Consider the following 14,965-nt stretch of genomic DNA (forward strand, 5'->3'; position numbering starts at 1 on the left):
GAACTAATCTTTCAGACTTCACTGTTTGTCGATAATTGAATTGTCGTGAAATGTTCCTCTGGGAAATTGCTTATTTTTAATATGCCTGTTTCAATATCAACACCTGTGAAAAAGTTAATTGTAGCCAGATCACATGGCTTAAAGAAGTCAGACGTCATTGTGAACTCTCTCCAAAACACATGGGCTCATCTTGTGGTTAACGTTATAATGAATAACACATCACATAACCTCCAGCATCCTGGGTTTCCCCTAGGCAAACATCTATCTGGCCTCCTTCGAAAATTCAGTTAGCTCCAAAATGAATTATGATTAACTAATTTACAACACTGTAGTAATCATTAGATTCACATTTCTTATGCATTTTCTACTACACGTTTTCCTCGTAACCGTTGTCCTCTGGCTCACTGCAAACTGTTTTAAAAAATTAAACATTTCCCATGGTATGTTTGGGAGATTGTAATGAATGGCCTTATTGTGCTCCGTTAAATATATTTTGTTTTACACAGTATACATCACTATATTCTAGTGTACGTTTGGAATTACCTTAAGAAAACCCTCATTAACAAGATTAAATAATTTGTGATTTAATAACTGCCCTCTCTCCGGCTCTAATTTACAAAACAAACCAAGTATTCCAAGCATGCCAACCTTGTCCTCAAAGTTCAGGGAAAAAGATTCAACAGTGGATTGATTCATACAGGACATTAAGGGTCCTGTCACAGGACATTAAGAGTACATTTTTGTCAGTGATTAGGACAGAACATTTTTCTACCCACACATATTTATGATGGAATTTAGGTGTAAAATTATTAAATTGCCACACAAGTCACATGAGGGCTAAATTAGGTGAGTGAACTATGACGTACCACGTATGCAACAAAAACAGGCCTATGACCCTATAAAGCCTACTGTTTCCTATTTGAAATGCAAATTTCTAGGGCCTCAAATTATAAACATGATTAAAACTTTGCTAAAAAAACCTGTTGTACAGGTATATCTCACAATTCTGAGAAAAAAGTCAGATTTGCGAGATGCAAACTTGCATTTGCAAGAAAAAAGTCAGAATTGCCAGATATAAACTCAATTCTGAGGAAAAAGTCAACTGCAAGATATAAACTCGCAATTCTGAGGATACACTTTAGAACTGCAAGTTTATATCATGCAATTCTGACTTTATCAGAATTGCAAGTTTATTTCTCATAATTGCGAGTTTGTGTCTCACAATTCTGACTTATAACTGGCTATTGCAAGTTAATATCACGTAATTCTGAGAAAAAAAGTCAGAATTGCGAGATAAAAATGTGCAATTACCTTTTTTAAAGTTATTTTATTCAGTGGCTGGTATAAACTTAGGTTTACTTGATTATTAATGTCATTTTATTTTCTTTACAAAAATCCTGTAGAAATGTGAGTAAAGATGATGCATCAGGCTTTTGAGTAATTAAATAAAGTATTTCATCTTTCAATCATTGTTGCATTGTACTGCATTACATATTTTGCCCTCCAGAGCCTGAATCATTAACTAAGCATTTAAATGTCATCTTAATAAAACATATTATTGGTAAATATAGAGTGACAACTGATATTTATATGTACTCTGCTATAATGTTATAAAGATCGCATTGATTTACAAGCTATCATCTTACATCATCTTACTTTTTGACCATATAAATATCAGCAACTGCACCAAATTGCTTATTTTTGCCCAGTCTGGGCCTCTGCATACATCTGAGGTGTTTTTGTCTCCTCACTTATGAGCTCCATATTGGAGAAGTGTCTGGCTGCAGACATTCACTTGCATTTTCAGACCTGCACTCTCGGACAACTGCACTTCCGGAAGTGACATCACTTGCAGTCTATTTTATTTTTATTTTATTTTATTTATTTATGCAGGTCTTGAAAATGCAGGTGCATGTCTGCAGCCAGACCCTATTGCCATATTCTCCTATATCATACTATATGAGCCATAAAAGCCAGATGTACCAAATATGTTTCTCAAAAAACATACACTGACCAAAATTATTAACGCAATACTTTTGTTTTTGCCCCCAATTTTTCATGAGCTGAACTCAAAGATCTAAGACTTTTTCTAAGTACACAAAAGGCCTATTTCTCTCTAATATTTTTTACAAATCTGTTTTAAATCTGTGTTAGTGAGCACTTCTCCTTTTCCAAGATAATCCATCCACCTCACAGGTGTGGCATATCAAGATGCTGATTAGACAGCATGATTATTGCACAGGTGTGCCTTAGGCTGGCCACAATAAAAGGCCACTCTAAAATGTGCAGTTTTATCACACAGCACAATGCCACAGATGTTGCAAGTTTTGAGGGAGCGTGCAATTGGCATGCTGACTGCAGAAATGTCCACCAGAGCTGTTGTCCGTAAATTGAACCAGCCCAGGACCTCTACATTCAGCATCTTCAACTCCAAGACCATCTGAGACCAGCCATCCGGACAGCTGCTGCAACAATTGGTTTGCATAACCAAAGAATTTCTGCACAAACTGTCAGAAACCATCTCAGGGAAGCTCATCTGCATGCTTGTCGTCCTCATAGGGGTCTCCACCTGACTGCAGTTCGTCGTCGTAACCGACTTGAGTGGGCAAATGCTCACATTCGATGGTGTCTGGCACTTTGGAGAGGTGTTCTCTTCACGGATGAATCCCGGTTTTCACTGTACAGGTCAGATGGCAGACAGCGTGTATGGCGTTGTGTGGGTGAGCGGTTTGCTGATGTCAACGTTGTGGATCGAGTGGCCCATGGTGGCGGTGGGGTTATGGTATGGGCAGGCGTATGTTATAGACAACGAACACAGGTGCATTTTGAATGCACAGAGATACCGTGTTGAGATCCTGAGGCCCATTGTTGTGCCATTCATCCACGACCATCACCTCATGTTGCAGCATGATAATGCACAGCCCCATTAAGCATGTTTGGGATGCTCTGGATCGGCCTATACTACAGCATGTTCCAGTCCCTGCCAATATCCATCAACCTTACAAAGCTATTGAAGAGGAGTGGACCAACATTCCACAGGCCATGATCAACAACCTGATTAACTCTATGATCAACCCCCCCAATACAGTAAAACTGCACATTTTAGAGTGACCTTTTATTGTGGCCAGCCTAAGGCACATCTGTGCAATAATCATGCTGTCTAATCAGCATCTTGATATGCCACACCTGTAAGGTGGATGGATTATCTCGGCAAAGGAGAAGTGCTCACTAACACAGATTTAGACAGATTTGTGAGCAATATTTGAGAGAAATAGGCCTTTTGTGTACATAGAAAAAGTCTTAGATCTTTGAGCTCAGCTCATGAAAAATTGGGGCAAAAACGAAAGTTTTGCGTTTATAATTTTGGTCAGTGTATTTTAAAACATATTTTACAATACAAAACAAATATTTTAGACTACCAGGTAATGGACTGTCAACTAGTGCAATGCACCATTGGTCTCAAAGTATCTCTCACATGGTCTCCTGTGGGATGGAATGTTGCATGCAGCCCATAAGTGCTCATCCTCTCTCAGTGCTTCCTACAGGAGTTGCAGATTCTGCAAAAATGTGCTGCGTCATACAAATGCAGTAATAGTGTATCAGTTTCATACAGGAACAGCAGCAGTACTGCTGGAAGATGCTCAAATAACTTGTACTTTTTTTAACCACTCCCCTCCAAACACTTGTTATCACTATCTAGTATAACACTTGCTTTTCACAATTCAATCAGTTCCTCATTTACTTGCAATTAATTCACAATTTCCCTTCATATGTTAGCAATAGTTTGTGGATTTGTGGTAAGATTAAATCAGCACTCTAAACATGATATTATAATTACTGCATGTGGTCAAAGTCTGTATTTTACACTGAATTAACTTGTGATGTTATGGTAGATTTTAATGAACCAGTAATACATAACTTCTTTGAGAGCTACACTCCTGGAGACCTTAGCTCCTTCCTTAACACCCCAGCCTGTAATTTCCAAATAGCTCTCCATGAGCAGTGTCAGCTGCTCCGTTCTTAGTCTTTTTTTTTTGTTCCATGAAAGTTACAGGAACATATTAGATTGTTTGTTTCAAACTACCTTGCTCTTAAAGGGATCAGATATCCCTTGTGGAAAAAAGTGCACTTGACTGCACTGATGTGCACTTGTAGTGCACTTCAAATCTTCAAAGACTATTTTTAAATACATACTTTTAGATAATATAATATTAATGAAATAAAAGGCCACATAATTGTACTTACAGAGAGTACACTTTCATGACTTTCTTATCACAGTTAAGTACACTTTTAAAGGCGACATCGGATGTTGCTATGATTGGATGATTATTGGATGTTAAAGTTGGTATGACTCTTCTGGGTTTACATGAAATGTTTGCAACACACTTTGGTTAAAATTCCTCAACAGTCATATAAAACAACTACCTTTTTACATTGTCAAAAACAGCTCTGTTTACAGTGACCCATTTCAGTGCATGTCTCTTTAAATGAACATAAGCTACTGCTCACCAAGCCCCTCTCTTTCATTTTTTTGTGTATTTGGTGGTGTGTTACCATTAAAAACAAAACTAATCTACTGCGTTCTCAGTGGCTCTGATGTCGGGAGAAAATGAAGACTCTTATGTTCAATTTTACATCAAACTACAAATTACCTTCTTTGCTTACGAGACTTAGTTGCCGTGTTCACGTTTGTTTACAGAGGTGATGTGGGTGTTTACCCACATGTCCACGCGTCTCACGTGGATGTTTAAAATTTACAAAAAGCATAGCCACTCGTGGGCATGATTACATTAGAGATGAGTTTAGATGGGGAAAACTGGAGCTCACGTTGGTATCATACGGATTACTTTATCAGAGAATATTTGTTTTTGACTTGACTTACTTCACTTAAAAGTAGTTCTTTATTTTACAAAAGCACATTGTTTTGTTGTTACTATCACTGTACACAAATAAAAGTAAAATGTACGGTCTTCAACCCGAGAAGGTAACAGCGTTTTCGTGATGTTTTACATGTCTGGACGTTGAAGCGACCCCAATAATGTGGTATTTAGCCCCTGGAAGCTGTCTCTCACATTGTCCCACAGAACATTAAAATAGTGTAGATTAGTGTACAATGTTCTATTAATTTACCATATTTAATATTGGGGGCATCCAAGATATATGACATGTTTGAACTTTTTTTTTTTTGTAGCACAAGAGTTTCCCTGATAATTAGCTACTTTTATAATGATGTAACTACTAACTAACTTACTAACTCAGTTACTGTTTGTGATAAGTAACTAGTATCTATAACTAATTACTTTTTTAAAGTAGCATGTCTAACTGCTTGAGTGCGGAGAAAATGGCAGACAGTAAACAACGTAAACAACTGGCCGAGGGTGTGCTAATATATGCTAATACGGGACAGTACATCAGCGGTTGTAGGCGGGGCTTGAACACTATGATGTCATACTGCTCAGAAAATCAAAACCGCTTGATTATTGAGACTGTTTAGGTTTTTTGGGAATTAAAAAAAGGAGTGAATGGATTTTTATCATTGTAGGGTGGTTAAGTCCACACACTGCTAAGACACTTATATGCAAACACCAAGTAAAAGTGAATTTTGCATCTGATGTCCCCTTTATAAATTATGTCCTACTAAATAGAGACAAAAACAATCAAAACTAACTGGATTTAATATGGGAAATACTCTGACCTTCCTGTCCTCACAGTTCACATTGTAAAAATCGGAAAGCAATTATTTAAACCTTAAATTTATCTTCAGTGTCAGACCGAAAGTGGTTTGGGGCACATAATAGTTTTCAAAAGTGTTTTACGACATAAATTTTTGAGGTCACTTTGAAAAAAGTGAGCATTATTACTCAGTGGAATAAAACTTCTCAAACTCACTCTTACTGTACGTGCACTGAATATCTTTTATGACAAACTACAGCTTCTTAATGCTGGAGACTGTCTACAGATAGACGTTTCAATGTGAATATTGAAAACTCATTCCACAAGCAGGATGACCCAGGAACTGGAGACTTTGTTAGATCAATTTACTGTCCTGTTGGAGGGACGGCGCCAAGAGTTTGAGACTACTAATATGCAAAAAGCTACCAATCCACTTCCTGGTACAGGCAGCCGATAAGTATAGTGCTACTTATAATCTCAGGGTAGACACCATTTAGCCTAGTTTTTATTCAAATTGGATTACAGATGGTGTCTCCCCTTTATAAATTCAATTGAGCCAAAGCAACAGGTTGCTCCATTAACACAATCTGTCAGTGGTCAAGTGTTATTTGCATTAGATTAAAAGCATCTGCTAACCTGCAGAAATATTACAACAGTCTTTTCAATTCCTTCCACAGTCAAACTTTCCACTCTGTGAGCGGAAGGGTCGTACATGGCACTGAAGATGTGGCAACAAATGCACGTTAATATATATAAATCATATTGAGGATGAATCACCTATTCAATGCTGACAGAATCTGTGGTGCATAATGGCTAGAGGGTAGGTCTTTGCAGAAGCTTGGCGGAAGAAGTGTAGGCAAAGATGGTGGCTGGGCACATTCTGTTTTTCTCAAGTGCCTAAATTGATTTTGGTGTGGAGTTTCTTGGGCAGCAGCCAGGGGCTAATGCAGTACCGTCCTGCCACTCCCTGTCTCAGACGCAGACACATAAAGAAATGGACATCTGTGCTGAATATGAAACACAGAGATCCTTCTGTTTACAAGGCCCTCAGAGAGAAGAACGAACATCAAGTGCGTATACATGCATGCACAGTGAGCATACATCTATAGAGAAATACTCAAACTTCAACCCATGTTTTATATCATCAGGGCCATTTCCTTTAAGGAGGCAAGGGAGGCAGTGCCTCAAAATGTTGGCTGAGGAAAAAAAACAGTACAAAAATAAAACAAGGCCAAAATTACAAAATATAACAGAGTATAAACCATTGTTTTTCTAAAGAGACCCTAATTAATATTAATCTCAATTTATTTATTTATGTAAATAAATATGTCTGAGATAAACAAATTGTTATAAAGAATGCATAATAGCCTACATAACTATTGGTATTTCATTGAAAAGAAGACCATGTTCTTGTTTCTTTATGAAAAGTGGTTTCATTTCATTTTAATATAAAGGCATGTTGCATGTTAGTTAAATCTGTGTCTATCATGATAAAACCTTTATATCAAACCTATTCAATGAGTTTGGTAATTTTAGCGAAATGCTTAATAAATGCATTACATTTAATGATATGGCTGGGTATGACTGGTTATGTTCAACTGTGATTGGTTCACATGATAAATCCCGCCTCTTGTGTTTGTGTGTGTTCCAAATTCGCGAATCACTCTGAATGAACAATATAATGGTGTTAATGCGGTGTTAAGTTGGTTGACGATTAATTTTTGTCAGAATTTTCTCCACCATCATTTTTCATCAATATAAACATAAAAATAATAAAATAAAAACTTATTTTGAATGTCTATGATGAAAATCTGCGATTGATAAAAATGAGCCGAAAATGTTAGGGAGGGATGATTTGGTAAGAGATTCATTCAGAATGAATCTTCTGCACGGTTAGGAGGTTAGATGCGTACATTGGATAAATTTGACGACGCAAAAGAGAAGTCAGTTCAGTCCGGTTTTCTGAGCGCACACAAGTACTTTTTTTGTGTCTCATGAACAGAGAAATACACACAAAATTATGTTGAACTCTCCATTTTGACGAGTATTCATGTAAACACACTCGGTTATGTCTTAGGTGAATGTAAACAGTTGGGAGAATATCGGATGTGTATTAGTACATTGCATCCGTGCGTTCGGTTTTAAAGGGACAGCAGCCTAATTTAGTTGCTATTGACTGTTGCATTGATGTTAACACAGAAAATCACTCACTACTCTTGACTGAATCACTTCAGTAGCCCTAATTAATATTAATCTCAATTTATTTATATAAATAAAAATGTCTGCTTGAAAGAATGAAGAATGTGATAAACTGTTATAAAGAATGCATAATAGCCTACATAACCATTGTTATGTCATTGTAAAGAAGACCATGTTCTTGTTTTATTATGAGAAGTGGTTTCATTTAATTCTAATATACAGGCATGTTGCATGTCATTTAAATCTGTGTCTATCACAATAAAACCTTAATATCAAACGAATTTCAGAGAAATGCTTAATAAATGCATTACACTGTAACTAAACCCATTAGATTTTAGCTGACTAAATCTACTGTAGAAAAAAATCTTATGATATTCAGTCAACTAAAACTAGACTAAAACTAAAACAATTCAGTTGACTAAAATATGACTAAAATTAAATGGCATTTTAGTCAAAAGACTATGACTAAGGGTGCGTTCACACTTGTCATGTTTGGTTTGATTAAAACGAACCCTGGTGCGATTGCTCTGTAAGTGCGGTTCGTTTGAATAAGTGTGAATGCTGCCATCCGAACCCTGGTGTGACCAAGACCTAAAAAGCAGACCAAGACCTAAAAAGAGCTAAAAAGATGAGTCTCGGTCCGCTTCCAAATGAACTGTGGTGCAATTTGAATTATATCTGAATGCAACTCGGACACAGGAAGTATTGACAAGATGAGACGATATGCAACATGATTTTTGCGAAGGGAACAAGCGGTGTACCCAAAACAAAATGAGCAGTGGCAAACATGGAGCAACGAGGCAGTAAGGTGCTTTTTATGAGGTCTTTGTGAGTTCACAGGTGGTAAAATAAAATCATATACATGCAACAATGAGCACGCTAGGTCCAGGAGGCGGCATTGCGTGTGTTCGACTTAAAGCGGCGTTGATGAGCAGAATGATCAGTGAATGAGTACTTTGATGTCATACACCCGCAGCGCCACTTGAAGTCAAATGCACCTTTTCATTTTGTTCAAAGTGTTCGGTGAGTTCCGTCACGAAATATACATCATTCAACTCGACCAATCAGGCTGTGAACGTTTTACTACGCCTTTAGGTTCGGTATTGTTAGGATCACTGTCAAAAATCCCAATGTGAACGCTAAATGGACCAGGACCAAATTTTGGTCTGGACCAAATAAACCAAACGAACCAAACTACAAGTGTGAACACACCCTAAGACTAAATAAAAAATTTCTGTCAAAATGACCACTGCATTAATGGGAAGACTAATTTAAAAAAAATAAGTAAACAACTCACACACTTAGATATAACCACTTTTTTACATTAAAATAAAACTTGAAAACATGATCTGTGGGAGTCATCAGCTTAGTGAAATTTAAAGTAAATCTTAGTGTCTGTTAGCAATATTTACTGAGCTTTGATGACTGATCCAAAAAAAAAAAAGTTAAAAGTTAACCATTAAAAAAATATAGCTGAACAGAAGTTCACAAACAAAATATATTGTTTAAATTGTTACTGCCTTGAGTTATTATTTTTGAATAAATGTAAAATGCTTAAAAACACTAACTTGATAAGATTCATTCTTGGTTTTAATAAATAGAATATTGATTACATTGGTAATGTAAAAATACAAAACAGAATTGTTTTTTTTTTCTGGTTTGTTTATGTTTTATGATAGTGTAAGTAATGTTTAACTAAGAAAATGCGACTGGGATGTTGTTCTACTTCTACTTACTGCTGCTCTGCAATTATTTGTGAAATTTAGTAGTAATTTTTTTTTGTGAAAATTGTTTCAAATTCAATTATTTTCAGTGTAGAGGAGACGTGAGACTATTAGGTATCTCAGATGGAAAAACAAAAAAATCTGAGAAGCAGGAGACTGCAGACTGCAGCTATGTCCAACTGCACTGCCTAGGAGAAACATGTAAGATATTGCAGAGCTCTTAATTGTGGTTTTACCATTAGAATCAAACACCAAGAAACATTTCTTGAAACTGATTTAGATCCACAAAGCCCATAAATATGACCGCTGTAGTTTGAGTGTGGCGATCCGGCGCCGACCTAGTCTCAGGTTGACGTCACAGTCTGGTACCTTTCTGAGATCATTTTTTATTCTTAGTCATGAAATCATAAATCATTTAGCCATGGCCTTAGTAGCCATCCTCAGAAGGATGGCGTCGTGTAGAATCCAAGGGAAACATTCCCACAAATGCGTCTTGCAACCCTATACCAGACAACACTACATATCAGAAGTTTGTGAACATCCACAGGTCAGGTCAGGTCCACAGCTCAGGTCCACAGCTGCTCTTAAACACATTAGTCTCGTCACCTGACAAACCGCATCCTCATTTCCCCTTCTGTCACCCAGAAGACATGAAAACATGTACTGTGTGTTGTCAAATCCAATTACACATCTCTGCCGCATGCCTATAAAGCTGGAATGTTTTTCTTGTGTCATACACCAATCAGCTAATGGACGGTCCAAAGCGTCTCTGCAGCGATTGGTCAAAAGTGATCAGAAGGGTGGAGTGAGATGCTTAGAAGGCGGGACTTGCGTTGTTTAGGACAGCCCCCCGTCCCAAGTCAGCCATACCCCCTTTAATTGTTTTAGCGTGCTAGAGAGACTTTATTCTGGCAGGGAAGAGAGTGCAGAAGTAGGAACTAGTGTGGATGGAGCACAACATCTCTCTCCGTCATCTCTCCCTCGCGTGCCAGGTCAGACTGACTTTATCACTGCTCACCGGCTCTGACTTTATTCTGTCCTCTGCATTTGGAGCGACTGGCTGAGAGGGAAAAGGAAGTAGCAGGTTCTTCAGCCTTGGAGAAAGAAAGCAAGGCTTCCCAAAACAGGACATCAACAGAAACCAGTACTGACAGCCTGGACAAGACCCCCCAAAGACAGCCACCATGTGTGACTGTTTTCACCTGGCATTTCCCAACTGGCACGCGTCAGCCGCGGGTGGGCATCACTTTTTATTTTGCTCTGTCTCTTTAGCTTTTCCTCTCTTTCTGTGTGTGTCGGTCTCAGTCTGCATGCTCTGTGCTATTTTTATCTCTGCACTCAGCACCTCTGGTGGCAGGACGATATAAGCGTGCAGTCGGGCTGTGCATGTGTGTGTTAGTGGGACACTGGTGCTGAGCTTGTTGACAAGCATCACTGCATTTCTCTGCTGAGATGACGCTGCACTGTGTGAGATCTGGGTGTGTCTGCAGTAAAGGGGGCGTGGCTATGTGGTTGTGGGTGTGTCAAAAGAGTTATGCAGTATTTTATCAAAAGCATCTGCAGTGTGTTTGTTTACAATGGTGAGAGTTGATTTCTGAGCGTTTAGGAATTGCTGAAGTTGTAATGTTTTGTTTAGAAGTATTTATGAAAGCTTAATAGCTTATTTTGGTAGATTAAAATATTTTTCTCTAATATTTTTATTTTAAAGCTTTTATTTTCATTTTTATGATTTCTATGATGTTTAAAAAATACTAATAATAAAAATTATAAAAATGTATATATATCATGAATATATTGATTGATACATTTATTATTATTATATTTTATGAAATATAATACACATGCATATCTATCTATCTATCTATCTATCTACATAATTTTATAGAATTAATTATAGAAAATATATACATTTTTAAAATAAAACATGTATACATAAGTCAAAGTGTCTCTTCAAAGTCACCGTATACTGATAATATTTATATATACATATATATATATAACAGTAATTAAATAAATACATAAAATACACGCATGCATAAATAAATAAATACAATACATACATAAAATTGTTTATATATATATATATATATATATATATATATATATATATATATTTATATAGAATAGAAATGTATAAAATATGTACATTTTTTAAATAAAACATATAAGATGTATACATAAGCCAAAGTGTCTCTTCAAAGTCCCAGTCTCCATATAATACACATGCATATCTATCTATCTATCTATCTATCTACATAATTTTATAGAATTAATTATAGAAAATATATACATTTTTAAAATAAAACATGTATACATAAGTCAAAGTGTCTCTTCAAAGTCACCGTATACTGATAATATTTATATATATATATATATATATATATAACAGTAATTAAATAAATACATAAAATACACGCATGCATAAATAAATAAATACAATACATACATAAAATTGTTTTATATATATATATATATATATATATATATATATATATATATATTTATATAGAATATAAATGTATAAAATATGTACATTTTTTAAATAAAACATATAAGATGTATACATAAGCTAAAGTGTCTCTTCAAAGTCCCAGTCTCCATATATATATATATAATTTTATATTTAATATTCATATATATAAACGTTTTTTATACATACATTATTTAATATTTACAGTACAGTATTTAATGTAATAAGTAGTTTATATAAAATATACAAGATATATACATAAGCCAAAGTATCTCCATAACAGTGATTAAATAAATAAAATAAATAAAATACATGCATGCATGCATGCATAAATACAATACATACATAAAATTGTATGTATATATGTATATATATATATATATATATATATATATATATATAAACATTTTTATAAAATATAATTAGATAAAATTTTAGTTTTTTAAATAAAACATATACATTATAATTTTTTTAATAAAACATAAACAGATATATACATAAGCCAAAGTGCCTCTTCAACGTCCAAGTCTATATAACATACTATTATATATTTAAATTCAATAAAAATTAATAATAGTGATATATATATACATATATATATATATATATATACACAAATATTTATATGATATTGAAAATTTATTAGAGTAATTAATGTAATAAGTATTTTTACAAAATATAAATAAATATATGCATAAATTAAATAAATTTATATTGTTTTTTTTTAAATATAAACAATTTGAAAATGCACTTTGTATATGTATGCATGTTACAGTAACTTGCTCTTTTTAGCTTCATTATCAAAGTTCTTTAAAATCCTTTCTTTGGAATCCAGTTAACCTGTTAACCAAACAGCTCTGAATCTTTGACCTTCAGATGAACTTCAAGCTCTTTAGATATACAAAAAACACTTAAAGTGACCTAAAGGAGGCAAGAGTTGTATTTTAGAAATCTTACAAGCTACAATGAGCAGCCAATACATCTCAGAATACAACGACTGCATGACATCTTAATTACTAGATATATAACCGAGAATGGCATACACAGGATTTAATTAAACCAGATGTGTTTTTGTGCTCTGGTTTTATACAGACATGAACTTGCTATGCAGGTTTTCTATGACGCTGAATGTTTGTGAGATTGCATTAACACAATCTGTGCTATCTGAGAAAATGATTTAATTATGATCACACTAAGATGAGCACACTGCAAGACTGTCATGTCAGTAGTAGAGACTTATAAACTACATTATTCTATACTGCTGTGCATACAGTAAGCAAGACACAGTGACCGTACGTTTTGTCAAACTGAGTTCTGAGCCAAATCAAGTCTATCCTGTGACAAATGGGTTTGGCTCTACTATGCTAACAATCTCAAAGTGTGAAAGCTGATATAAGATCAATCATAATTCAATCAAAAAACTTTTCTCTTTAGTTGGTGTATTTGTGGTTTGACTCTAGGGCAGTATAAACACTGGCAGGCACGGCTCAAGGTCTTTGTGAGGGATGTAGACTTGTGAGACTTGGATAATGGCCAAAGTACACCAACTGAGCATGATGAGCAAGACATGGATGAGAATAAATACTCACAGGCCAGTTGAATTATGCATAATGTTAATAGAAGAGAAAGTGATTTATTAAAAATTACCTAATCACCTAAAAATAATGAGACATTACAGTATACATGTAACTTTACAGTTAAAAAAGTATAAAAATATATTTATAGCTAAGCTCTAAAATATTAGTGCATCAGCAGGCTATAAAATACTCATTGATTTTGCCCACTTAGTCCACTCTTAAAAACAGCCATAACTATTAGCATCTCACTAATGTGCTCCTGCTAATAAATAAATGATGAATTTGAGAGCGTTTGAATTTTTCATGGTTTGGTTTCACGGAATTGACTGAAGTTTCTCAAAAAAAGAGAACAGGTTTTGTGTATCGACGTGTCATCTGAATCTGAACTGCCTTTATAATCTTGAATATTGTGAGATATTTAAAGAGACAGTTCACCAAAAAATGAAAAGTATACTCACCCTTTTATTGTTCCGAACCTGTATGACTTTCTTTCTTTCGGCGGAAAAAATATATTTTAAAAGTTAAAGGGTCAACATTGTATAAAGAAAATATAAATCAAATTAAACATACAGGTTAGGAAAGACATGAGGTTAGCAAACGATATTTTTGTGTGAACTCTCTCTTTGACCCTCTAATTCTGAAGCCTGTATCATTTATACTGTAGATGCATCAATTAATGTTCCTGATTGATTGGAAACATGAGGGAACATGGTCCCATGTTCTTAATATGGAAGAAAATCCAATTCTGTTTTCAGTTTATGTTCCTTCTCCGGCCCTGAAATTCAATTATATTTTGAATACAAACAAGTCTTTTCCACTTGACTCTGAAAGAGGTCTGTGTATGGTGTTATGAGCGCAGGCCAGAATGGATGTTCCTGCCCCCAGTATCTTGCTGAGCAGCTAATTAACCGTATTAGCGTGCTGAAAAAGCAGAGCTCTGGGTCCCGTATGGCCACACAAGCAGAAAACAACCTCTAATGCCTGTAATCTTGGTCATGGGTGATTTGCTAACATACAGGAGATCAGTAGTTGGGAAATTCCAGGATTTGTACAGCTTATGTTGTAATATCATGAAATATGAAACACTACATATACACTAACCCTGGACCACAAAACCAGTCTTAAGTAGCTCGGGTATATTTGTAGCAATAACCAACAATACATTGTATGGGTCAAATTTTCAATGCCAAAAATCGATAGGATATTAATAAAAGATCATGTTCCATGAAGATATTTTGTAAATTTCCTACAATATATCAAAACTTAATTTTTAATTAGTAACATGCATTGCTAAGAATTTCATTTTGACAATTTTAAAGGCG

General features: G+C 35.1%; 1 protein-coding gene across 7 annotated transcripts in view; it reads left to right on the plus strand.

Moving 5' to 3' along the window:
* The first annotated feature begins 10,487 nt into the window (after window positions 1-10,487).
* The window catches only part of LOC127175114 (neuroblast differentiation-associated protein AHNAK), a 29,758-nt gene continuing 25,280 nt past the window's right edge, over window positions 10,488-14,965 (plus strand). For all 7 annotated transcript variants that reach the window (XM_051125982.1, XM_051125984.1, XM_051125988.1 and 4 more), the window contains exon 1: window positions 10,488-10,832. In XM_051125982.1, coding sequence (XP_050981939.1) covers window positions 10,781-10,832 — 52 coding nt within the window. In that variant the 5' untranslated portion in view covers window positions 10,488-10,780. The remainder of the gene's footprint in view (window positions 10,833-14,965) is intronic.

This window comes from Labeo rohita, chromosome 13 (assembly GCF_022985175.1).
Source record: "Labeo rohita strain BAU-BD-2019 chromosome 13, IGBB_LRoh.1.0, whole genome shotgun sequence".
Classification (NCBI taxonomy): domain Eukaryota; kingdom Metazoa; phylum Chordata; class Actinopteri; order Cypriniformes; family Cyprinidae; genus Labeo; species Labeo rohita.